General features: G+C 57.3%; 1 protein-coding gene and 1 long non-coding RNA gene across 6 annotated transcripts in view; both read left to right on the top strand.

Annotated features, from left to right (window-relative positions):
• The window catches only part of INPP5A (inositol polyphosphate-5-phosphatase A), a 135,207-nt gene that overhangs the window by 25,174 nt on the left and 83,906 nt on the right, over nucleotides 1-26,127 (top strand). For 3 of the 5 annotated variants that reach the window (XM_040991916.1, XM_040991913.1, XM_040991914.1), the window contains exon 2: nucleotides 18,711-18,752. Coding sequence is in view for 3 of the 5 variants with exons in the window: in XM_040991913.1 (XP_040847847.1) it covers nucleotides 18,711-18,752 (42 nt within the window). In the remaining 2 variants the exon portion in view is untranslated. Of the gene's footprint in view, nucleotides 1-16,615; nucleotides 16,683-17,570; nucleotides 17,613-18,710; nucleotides 18,753-26,127 lie in introns of those variants that run through there. The other 2 variants (XM_040991917.1, XM_040991915.1) reach the window with 2 other exon arrangements.
• LOC121164047 lies at nucleotides 23,022-23,482 on the top strand. The gene is made up of 2 exons (XR_005885001.1): nucleotides 23,022-23,331; nucleotides 23,362-23,482. It is a non-coding gene; the product is annotated as an uncharacterized LOC121164047 (long non-coding RNA).

The raw sequence follows: 26,127 nt of genomic DNA, 5'->3' as shown, positions 1-26,127 counted from the left end.
CTAGTGTGGTGAGGGAGAGAGAGGAAGTACCATGTGCCTGCAGGCAGAGAGGGTGCCAGGGGAGGGATGGGAGACTGGCATTGGCCTCTTGTGGGTGCAAGCAGCTTGAGACCCGAGGAAGGTGGTCAGACCAGCATGGGCCTGCAGCTCCCCCAGGGACCTGTCCTTGTGGCCAGAGGCTGACACCCCCTCCTTCCTGCTCTCATCCCTGGCACCCAAACCCCTGAATGGCACGTGTGCCTACCGCCCTTCCTGGGGTCTGCTCGGCCTCAGGGCCTCCAGGTCTCCTCCCTTGAATGTCACCCTGGCAGAGATGGCAACAGTTTCCATTTTATTGAGTGAATGGAGGGAGGGAAAAGTAACAAAATGTCCTTTTGTTTGAATAGATCTTAATCTTCTGAATCACTTTGAAATCAAACGTTCTTTTCTCCATGCTGCTTTTGAAGCAGGGTGTATGAGGGTGTCCCCTGGAAGTGAGTCCAGAGGAGGTAGGAGGAAGAGACTTGGATTCGGCTTGACCCCGGCAGCTGTGGGTGTCTGTGGTTGGCATTCATCAGAGCCACGTCTGCTGATGACACTCTCTGTTCCCTGGGTGGCTCCAGCCCACCATGCTAACCCCACTGCTGGTGGCTGTGGCCAAAGCTGAGGGGAAGGAAAGTCGCAGTTCAGGAAGGAACCCGCAGCTGTGCCTCTTGGGGTTGGACTGGACAGTGCTGTGGTTGCAGTGAGTTTGTGAGTACCCATCAGTGGTGACTGGACCCATCTAGGTATTGGTCAGCCACTCCCTGCTGGGCTGCTTCTATATCCTCTTGGCTTTTTATTTGGAAAGTAGAATGATGGAGGAAGAGATAGACAGATCTTCCATTCACTGGTTCACTCTCCAGTTGCCTGCAGTAGCTAGGGCTGGGCTAGGCCAGTCAGGAGTGGGGAGCTCCGTCTGGGTCTGCCAAGGGTGCAGGGGCCCAAGCACTTGAATCATCCTCTGCTGCCCTCCCAGGGGCATTAGCAGGAGTCAGATCAGAAGAGGAGTAGTGGGGACTCTGATACGAGATGCAGTTTCCACGCTATAGCTGCGCAGCCACGCCTCATGCCCGCCTCAGCACATTTTGGCTGACGGACCTGCTACCTCCGTATGAGATTGTGGCCTCTCTGACGTGGTGTCCACCCGGGCCTCTCAGGTGTGCCAGTGTCCGTCCAGGCTTCTCAGGTGTGCTGTGTGGTCCTGCTCCTGCTTGTACCCACTGAAAACAGCCTCTGCTACCCCACGCGCAATTTTGCCTCTGGCCCAGAGTTATGGAGCCCCTGGGTACACCTGAGTGGCTGTTGGCCCTGCTGGGCCTCTGACATCAGTGGGGTCTTCATTTCAGGCCCAGGAGCAAGTCCTGAGCAGCACTAGGCAGGGGTCCCCCATAGCAGTCCCCCACGTGACAGCAGGAGGGGCTGAGCAGACCCTTGTCCTGGATCCTCCAGGGAGACCTGCCCAATCAATCCAGTTTGCTCACTTGTGTTCAGATCCTTTGAAACCGGTTCTTTCTTGGCGTGGTACACAGGGTTAGGTGAGCCCTTGCCAGCTTGTCCTGAGGCACGGGGCACCGAGAAGTGGGCACACCGTGGCAGTGTGGTGTGTGCTCCCTGCACAGAGTTGCTGTGTAGCTTTGGTGGCAGTGGGAGCTGCCTGGGCCCACAGCAGGCCTCCCTGGCTGTCCCAGGCACGTTTGCACCTGCAGCCTCTGGCTCCTCCCTGGGAGCCCCGCCCTGTGCTCTGGATTACGCCAGCACCTAGACCAGCAGGTGATCCCTGTTGCTGTTGGAAGTTCCATGTCTATGCAGAGGACGGACATGGGACAACCTGAGCTGATCTTGGCCTGAGGCCAACTCAGGTTTTAGTATTCAACTACATTTATTATTTGATTTCTGGTAAGTATAGAGTTTACCCAGAAAAGACTGGAGACACTGTGCATGAATTATCCCCCCCCCCCACCTCCTTGAATGATCCTGTGATAGTGCTGGTGATTACATCTGGCAAAGCACCTTGACTGACAGATCCATTAGCTCTGCTTCCTGGTGCCCAATGGGTTTTGTCTGTCCTGTTCCAGCCCAGCCCAGCCCAGCCCAGCCCAGCCCTACTCCACCCCATCCCAGCCCCAGCTCCACCCTGCCCTGCCCTGGCCCAGCCCAGTTCCTGCTCTGCCTTTGCCCAGCCCTGTCCCCGCCCCAACTCCCCGCTATGTGGGTATTGATGGTCTCTGTCCCAGGAGCTGATGGTCAAGTTTGTGGTTTCAGAAGTTGCTCCTTGCCTCATTGTTAACTCTGAGACCAACACAAGTATTAAGTTGCCTTTAAAGAAACTTTGTATTCCAGTTCAAGTGAATTAAAAATTTCCATGAAATATTTGAGCTTAGTTAATCAGAACTGGAGTATTTACCAACACCAAGGGAGTTTATACATTGGTGATGAGTGAGGTGGTGTGCTTCTTTTCAAGTCAGTTATTCTTATTTGCAGACAGACAGAGCTGGTTAACTCCCCAGGTGTCTGCAGTTGTTGGGCTTGATCAGGATGAAGCCAGGAGCCCAGAACTCTGTCCAGGGACCCAGACACTTGATCAGTCATTGCTGCCCACAAAGTGTGTGTGAACAGGGAGCTGGACTGGGGGGTGGGAGGCCAGGGCTTGAACTCGGACCCCCTGCTTCCATCTGCAAGCGGAACCGTGCACTTGGGCGTCCCCCACTGCTTTTCTAGGGCCATCAGCAGAGGCTCGAACCAGTGCCCGGACATGTCACACAGGCTAGTCTTACTAAATTCGCTTGTTGCTAGCCAGCTTACTAGTTCAGTAAGCCACTGTATAGCTGGGCACCAGCTGAGCACTTGGAGGCGGCAGGAGTTGGGGCGGGCACTGAGAAGCACTCCTTCTGCTTGGCTCAGGGGCTGTCAGTTGGTAGGCAGTGTTTGAGCATTCCACAGGTGGTCTTGAGGGAGGAAGACACTCTTTCCCGCCAGATTCCCAAATTGTATGATGTGTGCTGCCAACTGAGTGCCATCCTGGGCCCTGTGCAGTGGGAGGTGGGTGCCTTTCCTGGGCTGGGGAGGGATGGAGAGAGGGGCAGCAGTTTGCGTGAGAGAGCAGAGACTGCTGGATCCACCATCCTTCCTACTGGCTTTGGGCTCAGCTTGAGGGCCTGCCAGGGTGTGCTGTGCTCGGGATCCTGAGCCTAGCCCCGTGTGGAACCTGTGTGGAGCTCTGTGGGTGGGGCCAGTCCATCGTGTGCTTCTCATGCCAGCTACTCTCGCCAGGTGGCTTCCCAGGGACCCTGGGGCTTGACTGCCCTGTCCCATTGCTCATATAGGAATGCTGGGATGTAGTTGGATGAGCCCAGTACTGGCCCTTGGTGATGACAGGACTAGAGGCTGAGTAGGGTGAAGCATGGACCAGAGCAACCCTGTCAGGGACTGGGCCGTCGGCGTGTGTGGGCCAGGGTGCAAGGGAGCTGCTGAGCTTGTGCCGATTTTTTTTTTTTTTAATTGGAAAGGCGCATTTTACAAACAGAAAGAGAGACAAAGATCTTCCATTGGCTGGTTCACTCCCCAAGTGGCTGCAATGGCTGGAACTGAGCTGATCCTAAGCCAGAAGCTACTTCTGGATCTCCCATGTGGGTGCAGGTTCCCAAGGCTTCCTCTACTGCTTTCCCAGGCCACCAGTAGGGAGCTGGAAGGGAAGTGGCGCAGCTGGGACATGAACTGGTGCCAATGTGGGATCCCGGAGCATACAAGGCGAGGATTTACCCACTAGGCTGCCGTGCCGGGCCCTGAGCTTGTTCTTCAGGCAGCCTCTTAGAGACTTGGGGTTTTGTTGAGGCGTGATGACACGCTGGCTGTGTTCACCGAGGGATGATGGGCAGACAGGTGCTTCTGTCATGTCCTTCCGGATTTGGGAACTCTTAGTGCCGGGTTGTCCGGGGCCATGAGTGGCTTGGTGGGACAGGTGTGCACTGTAACGGGTGGCGCATCTGCAGAGCCTGAAACCATTTCTCTGGGTGGGAGCTGTGGCCTCAATCTGCAGCTTTCCTGCTCATGTGGGGCTGGGACATGGCTGACTGCAGCCCTGGCAGAGGTCGGGGGTCCAGGCCCACTGGGGCGGGGTGTGTGTCCAGTGCCATCCTGGTGTGTGGCCCACCTGTTGCAGGCCCCAGAGCACCCCTGTCAGGCTGGCTAAAGAACAGAAGGGGCGTCTGGGCCAATCTGACCATACTCAGTGTCAGCTGTGAGAGGGAAGAGCCAGCTCCACCCCTCCGCCGGCCACAGTGTGGGGTGTGTTGACTCTTGGGCTGTCCTCGTGGAACTGGTTTATTTGGAATTCTGTGAGCAGTGTTTCCATGGGTGCGGAGGCGTGCGGCACGGCTCTGAGCAGCCTGTCAGCCATGCCTGCCCCTTTGCAGAGCTGCCATGGGCAGGAGCACCAGCCCTTCTCTGCCTGGGATGCAGAGCCCTCAGGACAGGTGCGTTTGCTATGGCTCAAAAATGGAACTCAGACTCTCTTGGTCCTTGGGTCTTATCCTGCCTGGGGACACCACAGACTCCCTGCTGTGGCTTCATCCTCATCCCGCCAGCCCCCTCTGCGCCTCTCCACATGCAGGCAAACCCTTCAGTGGGTGGAAAGTGGGCAGGGTGTGACCAGGGCACTGCCTCCTGTGGGGAGCAGAGAGGGTGAGCTGTGAGCTGTGTCGGCCATTCTGGTGGGCTCGGGGCAGGGAGGCTGTTTGTTGGGGCAGCTCCCGGCCTTGGGCTGAGCTGGCCCTCCGGCGGCTGTTGCGTTCAAGCTGTCCACCAGTGGAACGTGGCTGGGAACCTTCTAGTGCTTGTGATACACACAGGGACGGTTCCTCACACAGCCAGTGTTTCCTATACACTCAGGCCTTGCTGCTTCTGAAGAGCGGAGGCTGTCACGCCCTGCTGCCTGGGGCATGCCCTCAGAGCCCATGGGGTGTACAAGCCCTTCCCCCACGTGCACCCACACCCCACCAAGTTTCCAGATAACTGCCCTGAACCCAGTGTGTTGTGTGCCGCCTGCTGCTGCCCAGAAATGCCCTAGGCACCATGTGTGTCACATGTGCTGAGAGCTAGGCTCTGTGGTGCCACCCACATTCTGGCCTGAACTCCTGGGCTCCTCAGACTTTGTGGAGCCCACGGAGGGTGGGTAGGATGTGGGGATGGGTTTGACCAGGTCCCTGTAGGACGAAATGGGCAGAGACCTCTCTGTTCTGAAAAGAGGCTCATGAGCTTTAGCTATGGCAACCACGATGCAGGTGCGAGGTCAGGGTCATTGATGGGGTGTGGCTGTCTGAGTCTCCTAGACATTTCCCAGCAGAACCTAGGTCCACAGTGAGATGGTGGGAGGTCATGGCCTGACTCGGGTCCACAGCAAGCTGGACTCTGGAGGGTCACGGCCTGACCCCGGGCAACAGCTACCTGGGCTTGGTCCAGCTTTGCAGTGGGATAGACTGCGCTCCTGTGGGCTGCTGGCATTACTTTGTTTGCATTCGAGGTTTTGGTGGACGGAGGGGTGTGGTGCCAGCTGAGTGCTCATGGATGCCTCTCCAGGTTGCTCCTTTCTGCTCCCTGTGGGATCACAGCCATGGAGAGACAGAATAGGCTGTGGCTGTAGAGTGATTTGTGAGCTGAGATGCAGAGGCCCTCTGGAAGAGGTGCACGGATGTGGCCATGGCAGGCCAGGTCCCGCCTGGGCCTGGGTGTGGTCACCCCTGGCTGAGTATGTGTCCTGTGTTCATGGGCAGAGTCTAGGTGCTGGAGGGGGAGTGTGGCCTTGAACTGCTGTCCATCTGGCATGGCTGCCCCTCTGCTGCAGTGCCTCAAGTGGGCCCTCGGATGGCTTCCCGGGCTGAGGGCGGCCTGCTGCAGTGGCTCATGTGGGCAGGCTCCCCTACTCCTCCCTTCTGGCCCAGTGTACTCAGCAGCTGCCTCCTTCCCCCAGGGTCACATCTGCCACCTGCAGGACTTAGTCTCCCCCTCCTATGCCTACCTGTGGACTCGTCCTACCGTCCTACCGTGGGCCGAGGGCAGCCTGCGGACAGCTTGCTCTCCTGGGCTGCTCTAGTTGGGATGTGCTTGCTGTCACTTGGAATTGCACATTAGGCTCCGTACTGGACTTGCACGGAGAGACACAAAGCAGGATTCTAAATTGAAGTGTCAGAGATAGTGGTACTGCCCCCGTGGGAGCCCATTTCCCTTGACAGTAAGTGTCATCTGCCAGGTGTCAAGCTTTGGTACAGGCAGCTCTGTGGCATGGGTAGGAGCAGGTATGTCAGCAAGGGTTCAGGGTCAGGTGGCCTGGGCAGGGAGGGACCCAGCGAAAGGCCTCTGGGGAGTAGGCCTTCGGGGCAGCAGGAGCCCTTAGGGGACCAGGGGAGCTGACAGCCTACACATCCTAGAGTTATGTCTCAGCAGCCGTGTGGTTGTGTAGTAGCTGTATGTGTGGTGCTGTGGCTGTGTGATGTGACAGTGTATGTGGCTGCGTGACTGGTGGTATCAGTGTGGCTGTGGCTGTGTGACTGAGTGTGGCTGTGTGACTGTGAGTGTGATTGTATGGCTGTGTGTGAGTGTGGCTGTATGGCTGTGGCTGTGAGTGTGGCTGTGACTGTAGTTGTAAGTGTGAGTGTGGCTGTGTAGCTGTGAGTGAGGCTGTGAGTGTAGCTGTGGCTGTGAGTGGCTGTAGCTGTATGACTGTGGCTATGTGGCTGTGTTGCTGTGTGACTGAGTGTGTGGCTGTGTGGCTATGAGTGTGACTGAGTATGGCTGTGTTTGTGTGGCTATGTGTGAGTGTGGCTGAGTATGGCTGTGGCTGTATGGCTATGTGTGACTGTGAGTGTGGCTGTGGCTGTGTGACTGTGTGACTGTGAGTATGGCTGTTTGTCCCATCCTAGCAGAGGTATCTAAAAAGAACCATGTCTTCTTCCCATCATGGACCCTTGCAGGCCATGTGTGGGTGACCAAGTAGAAGAGATGGACACAGTGCCAGAGGTAGGGCAGCAGTTGTGGGCAGCATGGCCTTTGCTGCCTGTGTCCTCCTTTGGCCCTTGCCATGTGGCCAGGGCTGCTTAGCGTGGGAGCAGGAGACAGAGCTGTGGACGTCTGGGCAGCCTGCAAGGGGGTCCCAGGCTGTGCTGTCAGGAGGGAGACGTCACATCTGCCATCGCATTCACTTCCTGTTCTTCAGCTACCTACCCCACTATCAAGGGCTCATCGGCCCTTCTGAGTGTTGGACCTGAGGGGTGGACACAACTGGGGGGGATTGGTGGGTGGGAAACACTTCACAGTGCTGTTAGGAGCCTCCCTGTGCTGGCGCTGAACATCACAGGGGCACTGCTGACAAACCTGAGGTCATCCTGCAAGGGTCCAGGCAGACTAACCCGTGTGCAGGAGGGGATGCTTTGGGCCTGATGTAGGCCTTGAGAGGACCAGGCAAGGCCAAGGTGGAGGCAGGCTCAGAGGGAGGTGGCAGTGGGCAGTGAGCTCAGGGAGGGGGACGGTGGGCTCGGGGGGGGGGGACGATGGGCTCAGGGGAGGGGGACAGTGGGTCAGGGGAGAGGACGGTGGGTCAGGGGATGGTGGGCTCAGGGGAGGGGGACGATGGGTCAGGGGAGGGAGATAGTGGGTCAGGGGAGTGGGGTGGTGGGTCAGGGAGGGGGACACCCCCTGTTTGTGTTTGCATTCCTGCCATCTGTAAGTGGGTTTCTCTTTCTGCACCTGTGGGAGAGTGCGAGAGTCCTCCTCTGTGGAGGAGCCTGGGTATGCAATATGAGCACATCTGAGCACAGTTGCTTGCTCAGTGTACACATTGGAGTTCATACCCACACACCTATGTGGGCGCACGTGCCACTCGCACACTCATGTATGCCCCTCACTGCCATGCACACAGTACATCCACAGCCTCAGACTTACAGACTTTGGAAAGCAAGGTGGGACCTGTGTGGCTGGAGGTGGTAAGCCCCTGTGAGCTCCCAGCAATGTGTCCCTGTGCCATGAGAGTGGCAGTAGACCCTTGCTTGAAGATATGTCCTGCTGTGGTCAGCATGGTGTCTGGACACTGCCCTACCACACACCTGTTGGCAAGCCCCATTCTGACCTTTGAGAAGTTCATTCTCCCAGGAGAATCTGACCTTCAAGTCTGATGCCCAGTTGCTCGGCCCTCTGGCAGAGCTGTGTCCTCGTTCCTCGTGCCCCCTCCTGCCCCAGCTGCTCAGCAGGGCCCTGAGGGCCTCTGGCTGACTGGCATGTGGGAAGCTCCAGGCATGAATGACTCCTGCCTGGGCCCGGCAGCTCATCTCCCACCCCAGCCTCACCCCCCTGTGTGCTGCATCCTGGTGGTGGCTGTGCAGGTACTTCCCCCTGAGCTGGATTTGGGGCTCTGAGCCTGTGCCCAGTGCTTGCTTGGCTTTGGAAACGTGGGTGATGACTTGGAGCAGTGTGACCTGGACCCAAGGCAGGTTCTGTGTGTGTTCGAGCCTGAGTGTGTCTTGGGCCAGAGGGCAGGGGATGTTGGGAGAGGTGGGCCACTGAGCTCAAGTGCTGAGCCTGCTGCCAGGTGAGCGGGGCTGCCCCCGGGGTTCGGACCTTTTCGTCCTCAATGCTTCCTTCCCACCTCTGGCAGTGTCTTGGGCCTCCTTCTGTCCCTCCTGTAGGGTACCTGTCTGTGCCTGTCTGCACAAGTGCCTGTGTGGCCATTGCTGCCCTAAGCCTTATTGGTGGCTCCCAGGCAGCTGGGCCTCAGGAAACTGTCAGGTTGGATTATGGGGGCCAGAAGGACCAGGTACTTGGGGGAGGAGGAACCCGTCTCCCTGAGTACAGGTACAGTTGTCCCCATCCTCTGGGTGGAAGTGGGTCTTGGGCCAGGCTGCTAAGGTGCATGTGGGCTCCTGGCTTGCCCAGCGAAGGGTTGGGTGGACCAGTGCCTGTAAGACCGGGGAGGCTGAGCGCTGTGTCCCCACATACTGGTGGGTTTGACCCTGGCCCGCATGTCCATAGCCCTGTGGTTGTGTCTCTCCCATGGCTGGGGGCATGACTGCTGAGGGCTGGGCGCGGTGGGGCAGCCACCGAGTAGCAGAGGAGAGGTGGGAGGGTTTAGTGGGGCTGACTCCGTGGGGCCCAGTTTCTAGGCCTGAGTCCTTCTGGACATGGAAGATCTTAGTCTTTTTTTTGATTTGTCCCAGTCTGTCTGCTGGACAGGGGACTTGGGGGTGTTTGTGGCTCCTGACCCTGCCTGGATTTGCTGGTCTCTAGGGCCACTGTGGCTGTCTGAAGCTGCCCCAGTGACTGAGGGGCCCTTCCCTCCATCCCTGCCTCCTGTTGGTCTGCCCCACGGTGGGCTCTGTCCACACAGAGACTCCTGACTGGCACTGGCTGTGCTGTGCTCAAAGTTTTGGGAAGAATCAACCTTTCTTCTTCTTCTTCTTTTTTTTTTTTTTTTTTTAAGATTTATTTATTTTTGGGGCCCGGCGTGCGGTGGCCTAGCAACTAAAGTCCTCGTCTTGAACATGCTGGAATCCCATATGGGGTCGCCAGTTCTAATACCAGGGGCCCTACGTCCCATCCAGCTCTCTGCTTGTGGCCTGGGAAAGCAGTCAAGGACGGCCCAAGGCCCTCGGACCGTGCACCCACGCGGGAGACCTGGAGGAAGTTCCTGGCTCCTGGCTTCGGATCGGACAGCACCGGCCGTTGCGCTCACTTGGGGAGTGATTCATCGAACGGAAGATCTTCCTCTCTATCTCTCCTCCTCTTTATATAGCTGACTTTGTAATAAAAATAAATCTTTAAAAAAAAGATGTATTGATTTTTATTGGAAAGGCAGCTATACAGAGACGAGAAGGCACAGAGAAGATCTTCCTTCCAATGGTTCCCCGCCAAGCGGCCGCAACGGCCAGAGCTGACCCAATAAAAGGCAAGAGCCAAGAGCTCTTTCAGGTCTCCCGTGCAGGTGCAGGATCCAAGGCTTTGGGCCATCCTCGACTGCTTTCCCAGGCCACAAGCAGGGAGCTAGATGGGAAGTGGGGTCCCCGGTATTAGAACAGGTGCCCATATGGGATCCTGGTGCGTTCAAGGCAGAACTTTAGCCGCTAGGCCACGCGGCCGGGCCTGAGTCAACCTTTCTTTAAGGCTTTATTAATATGAAAGGAAAATGGGGCAAGGGGAAAGTGAGAAGGAGGGAACTAGCTTCATCTGCTCTTTCCCAATAGCTGCAGCTGGGCCAGGAGCCCGCTGCTTCACCCTGGTCCCTGTGCTGGCCCAGCTTGTTTCTTCTGGACAAAGGAGTGTGACTGATGAACTTTTAGGGAAAGTAGGCTTTCTCTCAAGTGGTGGGATTTGTGGTGTGACACATGTTGGCTGTGCCCCTTGCTCCTGAAGGGTGGCCCTGAGCACAGGGACCTGCTGCACAAGGATGTGGGCTCTGCGCTTGTAGGCAGGGTGCAGACTGTTCATGGAAGAAGCTAGTTGGACAAGGTGGAGGAATCCACCATGGGGGGAGGATTAGGGGAGGAGAAGGGGGAATTTCAGTACCTAAAAAGCTGTATCACATAATGCAACGTAATTAAAAAAAAAACTAGTTGGCCAGGCCAAGGTCATGGACTGGCTGTGCTCGGCCTGCCCTGTGCCTAATGTACTCTGCAGCCTTGGCCCATGCTGACCTTTTGTACTGTGGGTGTGGTATGGGACAGTGAGCCGCAGGTGGCTCTGTGCTCTGTGCTCAGGGTGTGGGACAGTGAGCCGCAGGTGGCTCTGGTTTTGGATGTGGGACAGTGAGCCGCAGGTGGCTCTGGTTTTGGGTGTGGGACAGCAAGCTGCAGGTGGCTCTGGGTTCTGGGTGTGGGGCAGTGAGCCGCAGGTGGCTCTGTGCTCTGGGTGTGGGACAGTGAGCCGCAGGTGGCTCTGTGCTCTGGGTGTGGGACAGCGAGCCGCAGGTGGCTCTGTGCTCAGGGTGTGGGACAGTCACCCACTGGTGGCTCTGTGCCCAGGGTGCCATGTAGGACAGTGAGCCGCAGGTGGCTTTGTCTTGATCACTCTGTGACCTCAGCTGCTCTCACGCCTGTCACAGGACAGTGTTGTCCCTGACTGCATGTGTTTGCCCCTTCCCTGCAGCCCTCCCCAGTGTCAGGTCCCTAGGGCTTTCCCTCGGTAATAGAGGGGCAGGCTCACCTCCTAGAGCCATGGGGTGACTATGGGAACCCTGCTGAATGTGGTGCAGTGTGTCCTGCCCCATGCAACCTGCAGAGCACTCCTCCCGTGTGCTCCAAGGAAGGCAACAAGGGCCTCGTGTCTCCACTAAGTGTGGCATAGTGGCCACAACAGGCTGCCTGCCCTCCCTGCCCCCCAGGGGAGACTGGTGCCCCTGGCACTTGGTACCCCACATGAGTCCTCACAGAGGTCTGTCTACCTTCCTCAGCTTGTGCCTGACCATGGGGACGGTCAGTGCTGTTGTTGCTCAAGACTGGAGATGACGGCCCACTTCCCGGCATTGCAGGAGTGAGTGTGATGGATGTGTGGATTAGACAGGAAAATGTGTAAGATCCAGAGTTGGAGTATCCACATGGGGCCAGCAGCTAGCCCCTGCCTCTGGGTTTCTTTGCCAGGCTTCTCCTTCTCTGGATGAACCATGCCGGTGACATAAATTTCCCGTTAACTTTTAGTATCTGTCTTTTTATGTAGAGTGTCAAGACTTAGCCATCCTGTATTCCCTTGTTGTCTTCATCCTGGCCACAGGGATGTCATGTGTCTCAGGGTGGAGCCACACTGTGGGCTGTGACATGACCACATGGACTCCATGCCTCTCTCAGGGTGTGGGCTATGACATGGTCATGGGGATGCTGTGTGCCTATCTCAGGATGGAGCCGCGCTGTTGCCTGTGACATGGTCACTCAGTGCCTCTCTTAGTGTGTGAGCTGTGACGTCGCAGGGATGCTGTATGTCTCTCTCGGGATGGAACTGTGCTGTGGGCTGTGATGTGGCCTCGCGGACTTCATGCATCTCAGGATGGAGCTGCTCTGTGGGCTGTGACTCAGCTTCTTGGTAGGTGCTTTGGTGTGCATATAAATACATCTTAAAAATGAAGCATGAGCCCCTGTATAGTAGCCTAGCACTTGAAGTCCTCCCCTTGCATGAGCTGGGATCGGTTATAGGTGCCAGGCATAGTCCTGTGGCCCCACTTCCCACCTAGCTCCCTGCTTGTGGCCTGGGAAAGCAGTGGAGGACGGCCCAAAGCCTTGAGACCCTGTACCCACATGGGAGACCTGAAAGAAGCTCCTGGCTTCAGATTAGCTCAGCTCTGGCTGTTATGGCCACTTGAGGGATGCATCAGCGGATGGACGATCTTCCTCTCTGTCTCTCCTCTCTGTATAGCTGACTTTCCAAAAAAAAATAAGTAAATCTTAAAAAAAAAAAAAAAACAAAAAACCACAAAGAATTCATGTGAAGACAACAGCATGTAAACTGCCAAAGCTTCAAGCCCAGGGAGAGGGCCCCAGGGGAGGGGGGAGGGCCCCAGGGGGAGAAGGGCCCCAGGGGGGAGAAAGGAAACCCAGGGAGAAAGGTCCAGGGAGTAGGGCCCGTAGGGAATCCACAGCCTATGGAGCAGCTCACGGCAGACACAGCCTGGCCCAGTTGGCCCTGCAACGGTGGGGCCCAGCACTGGGGCTGCAGAGTGGGGACACCCTGGAGGTGTCCAGGTCCTAGGTCTCAGCCTTTGTTCTGACGGTTTTGCGGGTCTGTGGTCTAACACTTCTCCGTGCTCTCGTGGTTCTTGTCCTTGCCTTATGGTGTCCCCGATAAGTGTTGGGGAACGGGTGTGGGCCCAGAGGTCTCAGTCCGTTTTGTCCTAAGAGAGACCGTGCTGCTCACGTGTGGATATTTCAGAGGTCTCTCAGAGGCCAGCTTGCTGTGTCCGGTGTGTGGGGGGACACGTCGTAGGGGAAGAGGCTGCTTTGTCAAGTGGGTGACATGGTCTGTAGCAGCCAAGCACCATCTCTTTGGAGCTGAAGCGGTGGGGTCCCCTCTCAGGACCTGCAGCCTTGGTGCAGTGAGGGTGGAGGCCTAGCACCTTCCTGTCACTGATCTATTCTTGGCTACAGTGCGTCCGTGGCCCCGCAGACAAGGAAGGTTTCCTTTCCCGCGGAAGAAACGGTTTTCCGCAGGGATAAGTGTGGGTCCTGGGTGTGGCTGAGCCCTCTGGAGCCTGACGCCAGGGCAGGAGCCCACACAGCTTCCATGTGGAGCGGCTGGTGTTTGGCTAGCCACTGCTCTCTGGGGCCGCCCAAGCTGGCCTGTGTCCTATCTCACAGGCCCTTGTAATGGGGGCCCAGATCTGCCCTCACTCCCTGCCCCTCTTCATGGTCCCTGGCTGTGCAGGTGGTGCCCCCAGCTGGACACTGCAGGTCCTGGAGGCTTAGGGGAGGACCAGACATGGGGGCCCTGAGAGGGGGATCCTGGCCCCGGCCCTGAGGCTCTTGGGGAAGTTGTGGGGCAGGGCCTGGGGCAGAGGTGTTGCTGGCATCAGACTTCTGCCTTCTGTCTGCTCTCACCCAGTGGTGGGACCAGCAGGCTCACCTCCACTTTCTGGAGGCTCATCTCTGCCATGTTCCTGCTAGTGTCTGCTCCCCCCAACCTCCTCCCACCTTTTCTCCCAGGTGACTTGGCAGGTTTATTTCCCTCCTGTTTCCCTGGAGTATCTGCTTTGGTCCTGTCAGCCCAAAACCAGAGGCACAGCTTGGCACCTGGCTACTGTATTGCCACCTGTGAGGGGAGCCCGTGGTGTGCCAGCTGCCCATGGACCAACTCAGCTCCGAGCTAGGCTTGCTTGAGCTCCTGTCCCCAATCCCACCTCCTGGGCTTCTGCTGCTTTGTCCCGTCACATTCCTATGCGTTTTCCTTGACTTTTTGGAGAATATGAACTCCTGTGAGGACTGTGTGTGTAGGAGGTCCCTGTAGTTCCTGTGTCTCCACAAGGACCGTGTGTGTGTGTGTGTGTGTGAGGTCCCTGTATTTCCTGAGAGGACTGTGTGTGTGTGTGTGTGTGTGTGTGTGTGTGTGAGGTCCCTGTATTTCCTGAGAGGACTGTGTGTGTGTGTGTGTGTGTGTGTGAGTGTGTGTGAGGTCCCTGTATTTCCTGAGAGGACTGTGTGTGTGTGGGGGGGGGGGAGGTCCCTGTATTACCTGAGAGGACTGTGTGTGTGTGTGTGTGTGTGTGTGTGAGTGTAGGAGGTCCCTGTATTACCTGAGAGGACTGTGTGTGTGTGTGTGTGTGTGAGTGTAGGAGGTCCCTGTATTTCCTGAGAGGACTGTGTGTGTGTGTGTTTGTGTGTGTGTGGGGGAGGTCCCTGTATTTCCTGAGAGGACTGTGTGTGTGTGTGTGTGTGTGTGTGTGTGTGTGTGAGGTCCCTGTTATTTCCTGAGAGGACTGTGTTTGTGTGTGTGTATGGGAGGTCCCTGTATTTCCTGAGAGGACTGTGTGTGTGTGTGTGTGTGTGTGTGTGTGTGTGTGAGTGTAGGAGGTCCCTGTATTTCCTGAGAGGACTGTGTGTGTGTGTGTGTTTGTGTGTGTGTGTGTGAGGTCCCTGTATTTCCTGAGAGGACTCTGTTTGTGTGTGGGAGGTCCCTGTATTTCCTGAGAGGACTGTGTGTGTGTTTGTGTGTGTTTGTGTGTGTGGGGGGGAGGTCCCTGTATTTCCTGAGAGGACTGTGTGTGTGTGTGAGTGTAGGAGGTCCCTGTATTTCCTGAGAGGACTGTGTGTGTGTGTGTGTGTGAGTGTAGGAGGTCCCTGTATTTCCTGAGAGGACTGTGTGTGTGTGTGTGTGTTTGTGTGTGTGTGTGTGTGAGTGTATGGGAGGTCCCTGTATTTCCTGAGAGGACTGTGTGTGTGTTTGTGTGTGTTTGTGTGTGTGTGTGGGAGGTCCCTGTATTTCCTGAGAGGACTGTGTGTGTGTTTGTGTGTGTTTGTGTGTGTGTGTGGGAGGTCCCTGTATTACCTGAGAGGACTGTGTGTGTGTGTGAGTGTAGGAGGTCCCTGTATTTCCTGAGAGGACTGTGTGTGTGTGTGTGTGAGTGTGTGTGTGTGTAAGTGTAGGAGGTCCCTGTATTTCCTGAGAGGACTGTGTGTGTGTGTGAGTGTAGGAGGTCCCTGTATTTCCTGAGAGGACTGTGTGTGTGTGTGTGTGTGTATGTGTGTGTGAGGTCCCTGTATTTCCTGAGAGGACTGTGTGTGTGTGTGTGTGTGTGTTTGTGTGTGTGTGTGTGGTCCCTGTATTACCTGAGAGGACTGTGTGTGTGTGTGATTGTAGGAGGTCCCTGTATTTCCTGAGAGGACTGTGTGTGTGGTGGGGGGAGGTCCCTGTAGCTCCTGTGGACTGTATGTTATGTCAGTACGTGCAGTTTCTGTGAGGACTCTATTAACTAAGCACGTCCGTCTCTATCTCTGTGTCCCTCACAGACAGTACTGAGCTGTGTTCACCGTGGATGAACCCTCACTGTTGGCTGTCTTTCTCCTGCGTTGCCTGCCCTGGGTTCTCCTGTTTGTTGGCTCATTGTTAACCTTTCCTGACTGTGTAGGTGTTTTTGTGATGCACACTTCACATCCCTCTTTCTTTGAGCAATATTTTATTCTGCTTATATGTCCGAGTTGTTCTGAAGGAAGTTCTTCCACGTGGCATTTCCTGGTGCTCCAGGCCCGGTTCTTCAGATGCTTCCTGTGCCTGTGTCCTTGGGTGTAGCTGAGGGCTGTTCCCTTTCCTCGCTCCCTCGATTTCCTCCTTCTAGATCTTTGGTCTGCAGTGCCGTGCCATGCCACATGTGGACTCTTCTCACTCTGCCCCATGTCATCTCTGGGCCTCCTGCTCTGCATTTGTGTCCTTCATGTTGGAAACTCAAGTGTTTCTACTACTGTTTGTGCAGCTCCTCCTCCAGTGGCCCGGTACATGTCCATCACACCTTTCACGACTACATCCTGGCCTTTGGAGACTGTCCCACCGCTGCTTTCCGCCTCCTCCCTGTGCCACCAAGGGGAGCACCCAGGCCGTGTCCTGTCCCATGTCCACTCCACCCTACACATCTGAGGCACCAAGCAAGGGCTGTCTCATGATCTGTCTGTGGGTCCTGTCCCATGTCCACCAGCCATGTTCCCATGGGGGCCTTTACTGACAAGCCACAGCTCCGTGAGGTTCCCATGGGTGCTGCCCCCTGTGCCCCACTGCCCCACGACATGCACTGTTGCTTGCAGCACTGCAGTTTCTCTCCTTGGAGCTGCCTGCTGATCTGTGGGTGGCATGCAGGGGAGCAGGTGCTGGGTCAGGCGGGCCCGTGTCCTGAGGTGTTCTGTCCATCTGGCAGGGGGCTGGGTGGGCTCCTGAACCGTCCATGGTTGCTGTGGGCAGAGGCGCCACGGCTGCATTCCTGTGGCTATAACCCCTTCCTTCTGCTGGGTGGGGTCTGCAGCCTATGAGGACATCTTGGCCTCTTGGAAGCCATGTCCGGCCTGTGTCTCTTGAGTGTCCCCACTTGGGTCAAGTGGGAGAGGCAGCTCTTCCAGGCGTAACCCCTGGAAGAGCCCTCTGTTGTTTCCTGTTTGTGCCCCACTGCGGGCCGAGAACTCACTGCTCTTAGACTCCCCGGCTCTTCCTGCGAATGCCAGGTGGGTTCCCTAGCCTGTACCGACTTTGCACCTCACTGCCCATCATGGCTCTTGGTCTCCCAGGCTGGGCTTATCTCCCCCGATTTTGCAGTGTCCTTCCAGAGCTGATACTGGGCTCTGTGGGGTCCCAGGCATTGAGGCCTTGTAGCTGCAATAACTCAGTCCTGGGCTGTGCTTGTAGACAACGTGTGGGCGTGCGTATTGTGTGCCGACTCCTCTAGGATTCATCCACATTGTGTTTGGTAATTGGAGTCTTGTTTGCTGTGGTGGAGAACTGTGCTTAAAAGACCTCTGCTCACCACTGGTGACTGAAGATCCAATTGTGTTGTCACAGAGCCTCGTGGACTCACCAGTGCAGCCCGGAGCATGGGATTGGGGGCAGGGGCTGTCCCCTGCCATGCAGGGGCAAAGGTGGTTGGGCAGCCCCACAGGGCCTCTCCCTGCACCCTCTAGATCCGTGCAGGCTTAGTCTCACCATGGTGCTCACCCCGCAGGGAGGACACTGGGGCTGGTGGGCAAGCCCAGACTGCACTGTGCTCCCAGGACTCATCCCGTGCAGAAGTCGGCCTTCCCTCTTGGAGACGCTCTCACACTCTGTCCTTGTGTGCAGAGCTGCTCCAAGCATCAAATCCTAGAAAGTGGTCCCTTTTCACGTTCCCTGCAGCGTGGACTGTCTCCATCATTCTGCAGCTGCATGAGCCAGCCTGAGCGGCACAGGTCTTGGTTGGGGCTGAACCAGGCCAGACATGTGTCCTGTTTTGGCCTGAATGGCTGTGGCTCAGGGGGACTTGTCCAGAGCTGCTCTGGGAAGCACTCCATTGGTTTCATTTTTGTCCTTAGGGTGATGAGCTGCGCCCCCCAGTGGGCATGGCCTCAAAGTGATGGGCTGGGCCCCCAGTGTTCATGGCCTGCAAGGCGGGTCCAGAAGGGGTGAGTGGCTCTCAGCAGAAGGTGTGGTGGCAGTTGGGCCCCATTTGATGTGTATTCTGTCACACATGTCTTCGCATTCATCTTGCCTGCAGGTGTAGGCCACATGCCTGTGTGTTACACACAGTGTAGAGAGGGGGAGGAGGAGAGGGTAATGGAGGGAAGTGTGGGCCAAGAGAGGGATGGAGGAGGAGAGAGGTGATAGGGGAGAGTGTGGGCAGAGAGAGAGAAGAGGAGAGGGGTGATGGGGGAGAGTGTGGGCAGAGAGAGGGAGGAGGAGGTGGTGATGGTGGGAGAGAGAGGTCTTGGTCTGTCTATGCACTCAGCAGGTACCTACAGTGGTGCTTCCACAATGTATGTGGGCAGAAGGTGACTTAGGAGGCATGTGTGCGCCTGCATCCTGCTGGCCAGGCTCTGGTCAGTGGGGTTTGCCATTGACTTTGGGACACTTGCCATGGGCTGCACTGTCCCTGGCCTTTGTGGCTGTGATGAGGCTCTTGCTGCAGCATGTTCGGGGAGGGGACTGGATGATGCTGGAGGTGATGCTGATTAGGACTCCAGGAAGCTGACAGGACTGCCCGAATTCTCCAGAGCAGGGCCACCCAGGTCCTGGTGTGCGCCTCAGCCAAGGGCTGTCTCCTGACCCAAGTGCCCGGACTGCTCCTGCCTCCTCCCCCGACACAGTCAGGGTGTGGACACAGTCTGGTGGGTGGGGTGGGGGGTGGACAGCAGAGGCAAGCCCTGCACACATGTATGCTATGTCCACTGGTTCCTCAGATGGGCATTGGGCCAGTTTCCGCCCGTGGCTGCTGTAGACATTTGTGGGCGGGGTAGATGGGATGTCGAGGAGTCCATGGTGGCCCAGCCTCACGTTGCTCCAACTGGCAGGGTCCGCTCATCACAGGTGGCCCTGTTTTGTGGGGGTTGGGTCTCCTGGGTGTCAGATGTGTGGGGTGCCGACCCTGCTGTTCAGGCAGAGGGAGGGAAGGTGGGAGGCCAGAGCCCCAGTGTGTAGGAGTGGGACCCCAGGGGCTTCTCGGGGACATTGGTTGCTCAAGCCTAGGCAGTGGTCTGACCGTCTCTCCTCTTCTTAATTCACAGCCAGAAAACCTGCAGAAGAACTGGCTTCGGGAATTCTATCAGGTGAGAACTGTTGGAGATGTCCCAGCATGTGGGTGAGCCCACTCCGTGCTGGCCCTCGTGAGCAGTGTCCTGTCCTGACAGCAGGTGTGTGGCTGCTGTCACTTTCTGACAAGGGCCTCACTTTCTGAGCCACTGTCCCCCTCCCAGGCCCAGGCGCAGGGCCGTGGGCAGCAGGTGGAGCCTGCTCTCTTTCCTCTCTGAGGGCCCTTGGGTGTGACGTGAGGTGTGGGGACGGATAGCTCAGCTGCGTGGGGGGCATGGCTCTGGCAGGACCAGGTGCCAGGTGGGTTATCAGACTCCTGCAGGTGAGTGTTTGGGGTACCTGGGTGGCCATCTCTGTCTCAGATGCTGGAGATGTAACTTTGGGCATCTGGATGCATCCAGCTGAAGATGGGTGAACTGCGTGAGGAGCCATGCTGAGGCAGCACCACAGCGGAAGGCCTGATGGCTTGGCAGGGTTTAGGGGAGGACAGGTGGCCTGGCTGGCCCCAAGAGGGGCCTGTGTCACCCCATTGTGTGGCCTCCTGGTGAGGGTGATGAGTGGGGTGTGTGGGAGCACAGCCGGCCCCACCTACCTTCCCAGTGGGGTTAGGATCCAGCCTGGGTCTCCTGCTTGCCTTTTGATTCTCCTGAAAACCAGTGACCGTGTTCCTGGTTATTTTATTTGTGACTGGGGCTCCAGCTGCGACTTTACTCTGTGGAGGCTGGTGAGCCCCTTGGGGAAGCACAGGCCAGGCTTTTCTCCCTACCTCCTTCCCCTCACCCCCACAGGCATGCCACCTGCAATAGTAAGTGGGAGAGGGCGTGCAGGGCCTTCCCCTCCCGAAGCCAAGGGCTAGCCATGCTGGCGGCCACAGGAGGACCTGCTTCAGTGAGGGCTGGGACCTAGGAGGCCCTGACCAAGCTGTCATTCCAGGTCAGTGAGGCCTGGAGCCTGCAAGTGCACATCTGACTGGGGCTAGCACCCGTCCACAGGGTGCTCTGCAGTGTCTGTCCACTGTGGCCTTCCCAGGCAGGGAGTTGAGTTGGAAGTGGAACAGCTGGGACTCAAACCGTTGTCCACATGGGATACTGGCACTGAAGGTGGCAGCTTAACCTGTTAGTCGTAATGCCAGTCTCTTGTTTTGTTTTTGAAAAGGAGGAATTTCCTGTCTGGCTCGTGGTGCAGTGGGTTGCACTGCAGCATTTCGTGTTGCATCACCAGCTGGAGGCCTGGCTGCTCTGCTTCCAGCCAACTTCCTGCCGATGCACTGAGGAAGGCAGTGGAGAGCACGTGGGGGACTGGAGGAGGTGCCTGGCTCCTGGGTCTGGGCTGGTTTGGTCTAGCTGCAGCCATTTGGCCATTGTGGCATGAGCCTGTGTCACCCTCCTGAGTTCCAAGGAGCTCTGGGCCTGGGTTCTAGGTCTTGACCTGCCGTGCCTGAGGAGTATGATGGGCCTCTGCCGAGGGACAGCCCCTGGTGTCCAATGCTGACCCATGTCAGGAGGACTCAGGCCCCAAGGTAGGATCCCTGAAGCTTGGCGAGGACTGGGCCCCCCGCCCAAGTGTGTGCAGGTGGCTTTGGTCTGTGCTTCCCACTCTGGGCGAGCAGTACAGCTCTGCAGTGTGAGCTCCTGCTGGGTGTATGAGGGCAGCCCAAGCTGGTGCCATGCCAGTGACTTGGCCCTGGCTCACACAGAGGGTCAGTAGCCCCCACAGATGGGGGTGAAGTGTGTACATGTAGGCTGGGCCCCAACTCCAGGCCTGGGGCAACCCCTGCCACACCAGAGAATCCACGCCACTGCTGCCATGTCCCAGGGGTCCCCATCTTCTTTCCTTCTGAGCATGGGCCAGGTCCCACCCTCCCTGACACCCCAGACACTAACAAACAAGTGGGCTCCCAGGGCCCATGTGGTAGGCTACTGTGGCCTGTGTGGGATGTGGAAGGGCTCGTGGGGGACTCAGCCGGCTGGCCTTTCACATGTGGTGTTCTCTGGCCCACTGCACCAGCCTGCTGTGGAACTTGTTGGTATCCAAGGAGGGAGGCTCAGGTCAGCTTGTGGTTACGTTATTGGAGGGTACAGGCTGTAGCACTCCATGTCAGGTTGGGGAGAGTTGGGTGGCTGTGGCCACTGAGGGGGCAGCGGCTCTTAGTTGTGAACCAGCGTCTCAGGGCTGTGAAGGGGTGGTTCCTTGTCCGGTGCAAGGGAGCAGGAGAGGGCAGAGGTCAGCACAACCAAGTGGGCTGCAGTGCTGGTGGTGGTGGGGCAAACACAGAGCAGGGTACTGCTGGCCAGCACACTGCTATGTGAGAGCGGGATGTGGGGTGACGGCCCTCCTGCAGCTTGGTCACTTTGTACAGGAGCCTCTGTACCACCTCAAGCGGTTACCTAGGAACCTTGGGCTGCAGCGTGGGGCAGGCCTTTGTCCCAGGGCCCATGTTCCAGCTGGTTCTTCCTGCCCCTCTCAGCCTTTGTAGGTGGGCCTGTGGTTGTCTCATGTGTCCTGTGACGTGCCAGGGTACCAGGCTCATCGGGCAGGGCCAGGACAGACTGCACCCACCTTAGCCATGATCCTGTCCTAGCTGCCCCACTGTCAGCTGTCATCCTGGGCTTCTCCTCAGGGCACCGAGAGCAGGTGGACGGCCTTCTTGGAGAGACCTGATGCTGGCTGGTGTAACCAGCCCTGTCGCCTGTCTGGGCCTTGCGCATGGTTGTATCCCCTTCTAGTACACTGTGTGTGGTCGAGCTCCTGCACACCTCAGCTGGGAGCAGCAAGGCCTGTGCTGCCTGGTGCACTGGATGCGTGAGGGGCATGGCAGTGTCTACACAGCCTGATGTGAGAGGTGCCCAGGGGATGCTCTCGTGTCAGATGTTTGACCTGAAGGACATGAGACTGGGTCTCTGCACGTGTCCTGTGTCACGTGCTGTGTAGTTGTCATGTTACTGACCCCACAGTAGGTGTGGGGGACCAGGCCTTAACCCTCAGTCATTGGTTCATTTACCTACTCACTCAGATGGGACCGTGGTGTCCAAATCACGACCGACCATGGATCTGGCTGGACAGGGCAGACACCACTATCTTCTGGAGCATCTGCCCGCTGTGGCTCAGGGCAAGGTGGATAAGGGAGCCCTTTCTTGGGGTGACCAGGGAAGGAACCACAGGGGCATGCATCTGCTTCAAGAGCCGGTAAAGCAGTAGTCAGCCAGCCCTGGCCATCCTTCGTCCTTTGCTCGCATGGTGGTGCCAGTAGCAGGAGCCGTTCCCTCTGCTGACAAAGGTGCTGCCCTTGGGTGTAGCTCTTGGGACCCCTGCCTTGGCTGTGGGGTCCTGAGCTCTCCGTCTGTCCCACGATGGTTGTGGCAGATACATGCTGAGTGGTGTTCTGAGGGCTTGGATGAGCAGGATGCTGCCACTCCCTGCTCTGGCGACAGCCATGGCACTGTGGATATGGCTGTGGGAGGTGGGTCACACAGGCCCATCTGCCCCTTGTCTCTGCTGTGTGTGGATCTGGGTGCGTGAGTGGCCTTGGGCCTTCCCAAGCTCTGAGCAAGTACTTCACAAGTGAGCTGCTTGAATTGATGGGCTCCTGGCTGCTGGGAAGATTCAGATCATGCCAGGATGACCAGGACTGACCCTGGCTGTCCCACACAGAGAATGAGCAGATACTGAGGGTTTCGTGAGGTCACCTATTTGTGCACTAAAGGAGTTCAGTGCTTCAAGAGCAACCACACTGTCAGAGGCTCCCAGCTGGCCTGCTTTCTGCTCACTGATCTGGCTGGTGTCCAGTCAGTGTCCACATCCCTCTTAGTCCTTGAGTCCCCCAGGCTGCAGCAAGCTCACCCAGGGGCCAAGGCGGAGGCATCCTGCCTGGGGGCCACCTGACCAGCAACCCCTCTGCCAGCACCAAGTCCCTCACTATTTCCTGTCTAGAGCCTTAGTTGGTATGATGTCTGCAGCACAGGATGGAGCAGCCATTCCTGCTGCTTGCTGGGCATATTCCCAGGAGCTGGGGTTGACCATGAGCCAGAGTCAGAGGCAGCTTCCTGTGTAGCCCCTGACATGCCTATCCCTGGGTTCTGCTTTCGGGGTGTTATTTTGGTTACTTGAAGCATAATTTGCTCTTCCGTGTGTCAGAAGTTCCTGTGTCAGAGATGTGACATACACTGTTATCACTGGGTATCCTCTAGGCCCTATGACTATGATGAGCACCTCTACACCAACATGCCTGATGCCTGGTGTGAATGAGCCTGCTGCTGGGGGAGCTGTGTGAGTGTGAATCCAGAACAAGTACCTGGAGTCAGCCTCCCTGCGCCTCCCAAGAAACATCCGCTTCCTGAGTCCAAGAACAGTGTCCACTCCCTTGGCTTGTGAGGAGTGTCTACACGGCCCCTGTCCACTCCCCTCAGCCTGAGAGAGCATGTAGACGACCCACTGTCCACTCCCTCGGCTGTGAGGAGCGTGTACACGACCCACTGTCCACTCCCTCGGCTGTGAGGAGCGTGTACATGACCCACTGTCCACTCCCTCGACTGTGAGGAGCGTGTACACGACCCACTGTCCACTCTCTCGGCCCGTGAGGAACGTCTACACGGCTCAGTCCCCGGCCTGTGGGGAGCATGTACACAGCCCACTGTCTGTTCCTTCAGCCTGTGGGGAGCGTTTACAAGGCCAGCTATCCGCTCCCTCAGCCTGTGGGCACAGCAGATAAGACTCGGTTGGGACACCCTATTCTGTGTGCCTGGTGTGAGACCTGGCTGCAGATCACTGCTCCTGTGACTGCACAGGGGAGGCATCAGTGATGGCCACGGACTTGGGTGCCTGTGCCCATGTGGCCCATCTAGTTGGGGGCCTTCTGGGGGTGAGCCAGCAGATGAGAGCTTTCTCCGTCTCTCCTGAAACTTTCTGTAACCCTTTGCCCAGCTTCCGATTGAATGCTTTCTCTACGTTAATTCTTCATCATGTGTGGTTTAACAGAGAAGACAGAGGCGCAGACAAGGGAGCACTCACATTGCCCAGAGGCTGCTGCGGGCGGGTCCACCTGAGGCCCTGCCCTGCCCTGTGTCAACTGACAGGGCCACTGGAGGCTGGCAGTACATGGACAGCTTTGCAACATCCTGGCCTTGAGGCAGCACCAGCTGGGGACCCAGTGGGAAAGAGGGGCTGGGCTTCCCAGGCAGGGTTGCCCTGGGCGCTGAGGTGGTCACACATCCTGTGCCTTTGTGTTTGCCCCCTCTCTGCAGCTGCCTGTGCGTCTCCCTTGGCACTGCTCCAGACTTGAGCCTGGGCCTTTGTTTCCTGCTGGTTGGGTCCCAGGGGCAGCATGGCTTCTGTGTCCCTGGGCCTCGAAGCCAATCCTCCCCCACTCGGCCCACACATGTGGCTGGATTGTGTGCCTGGTGCAGCGGGGGAGGCCTGTGACCCAGCAGTGACTCTGGGCAGCCCCTCCTGGCCTCCTTCATCTGCTACTGTTCCTGACTGAGTCTCTACTGAGCTGGCTCCTCCAGGTGACCTTGACAGGCTTGTGGCGTCTTCTCCCTGCAGTCAGCCATCTCCACAACCTTGGCACATGCTGGCCCATGTGACATTCTGCACATCCCTTCCTCTGGCCTGTGAGACCCTACCAGATGCCCATGCCTGAGTCGGCCCCACAGCCCTGCCCCCAACGTTGGGAAACAGTCTCAAGGATCTCCTGTCATCCTTCCTCTGTCACTGTGTCCTCTGACGTCAGTCCTGACCCTGTGCTACGGAGGGGAGGGGTTAGCCCAGCAGCCAGTCCCTGGGTCTGGGCAGAGCTGGGTAGGAGGCCGGCATGGCGAGCTCTGCCAGTGGGACTCCAGGCCAGCCCAAGGTTCCCTGATCGAGGGACAGACCCTGTTACCCTTAGTTCTGTGCTTTGGCCAAGGTCAGGGGTGTCCCTGGTCTAGGGCTTACTCTGAGGAGCAGGGACTGGGGCGGCAGGTGTGCTGTCCCGGGGTTTCCTGGTCTATGCCGAGTGAGATGCTGCGGTTTGTCCACCTCAGAGCCCTTGAGTGCCTGTCCCCGGGTGGCGCCTCTCTGCCTCTCCTGCCCAGCCACACCCCAGACAGGGTTTGGCCTGTTAGGCGTTCAGCAAGACATGCCTCAGCCATGATCACATGGGTGCCAGTCATCCCTGCTCCTGAGCCCAGTCCCAGCCATATGTGCTGCTCCTGTGTCTCCATGGAGTGGCAGCCACTTGCAGACGGCTTCATCTGCCAGCTGGACTCTTTGCAGGGCCTGTTGGGGCCATTCGCAGGAGAGAGCTGGCTGCAAGATCAGTGTTATTCATCCGAAACATGAATCTCCAGCAGAGAGGAAGGGACAGTGCCAGAGAGCTGGGATCCGTTGGCTCACTGGCCCAGTGGCTGTGCAGGCTGAAGCCAGCAGCCCAAAGCCACACCTGAGTCCCCGATGTGGGTGCCAGGAGCAAGAGGGGAAGCAGAGCGGAGGACTCAACTCAGTGCTCCCGTCTGGAATGCATGTGCTGTCCGTGTGAAGGCCACCATGCCTGGTCACTTGTCCCCATGGCCTGCGTTGTCACTCAACGACCACTCCCTGCAGTTGTTAAATAACCTTATAGCAGGCAGCAGGTGTGTCCTTTCCTCCTGTGTTGATTGTTTTTTTCAGTGTGTTTTATTTTTATCGGAAAGGCAGATTTACAGAGAGAAGGAGAGACAGAGGGAAAAGTCTGTGTCTGCTGGCTCACTCCCCAAGTGGCTGCTACATTTGGAACGGAGCCAATCCAAAGCCAGGAGTGAGGAGCCTCTTCCGGATCCCCTTGGCAGGGGCCCAAAGATTCAACCCATCCTCTACTTTCCCAGGGTGTAAGCAGGATCTGGATGGGAAGTGGAGCAGACGGGACATGAGCCGGCATCCATATGGGATGCTGGCACTGCAGATGGAACATTGGTTTGCTACCCCCTGTCCCATCCTGCATTGTTTCCTTTTTAAGATAAAGTTACTGGCCAGGTGTGACTGCTCAGTGTGATGGCTCAGTGGCTAAAATCCTCACCTTGCAAGCTCTGGGATTCTGTAGGGGGCATCAGTTCATGTCCTGGCAGCTCTACTTCCCATCCAGCTCCCTGCTTGTGGCCTGGGAGAGCAGTAGAGGACGGCCCAAATCCTTGGGACTTTGCACCCACGTGGGAGACCCGAAAGAAGCTCCTGGCTTCTGGCTTCAGATTGGCTCAGCTCCGGCCATTGCATCTAGTTGGATAGTAAATGAGCAGATGGAGGATCTCTGTAAATCTGCCTTTCCAAAAAAAAAAAAAAAACCCTTTTAAAAAGAGATAAATGCATTTCTAGGAAAGCAGAGGGATAGAGGGAATGACTGCTGGCCCACTCCCCAGGTGAGATGCTGACTGCTCGTGCTCA

The sequence above is a fragment of the Ochotona curzoniae genome, unplaced genomic scaffold (genome assembly GCF_017591425.1).
Source record: "Ochotona curzoniae isolate NIBS_2020 unplaced genomic scaffold, NIBS_Ocur_1.0 contig_66, whole genome shotgun sequence".
NCBI lineage: Eukaryota > Metazoa > Chordata > Mammalia > Lagomorpha > Ochotonidae > Ochotona > Ochotona curzoniae.
Note: the sequence above shows the minus strand (reverse complement) of the source record. Positions and strands in the feature narration are given on the sequence as shown.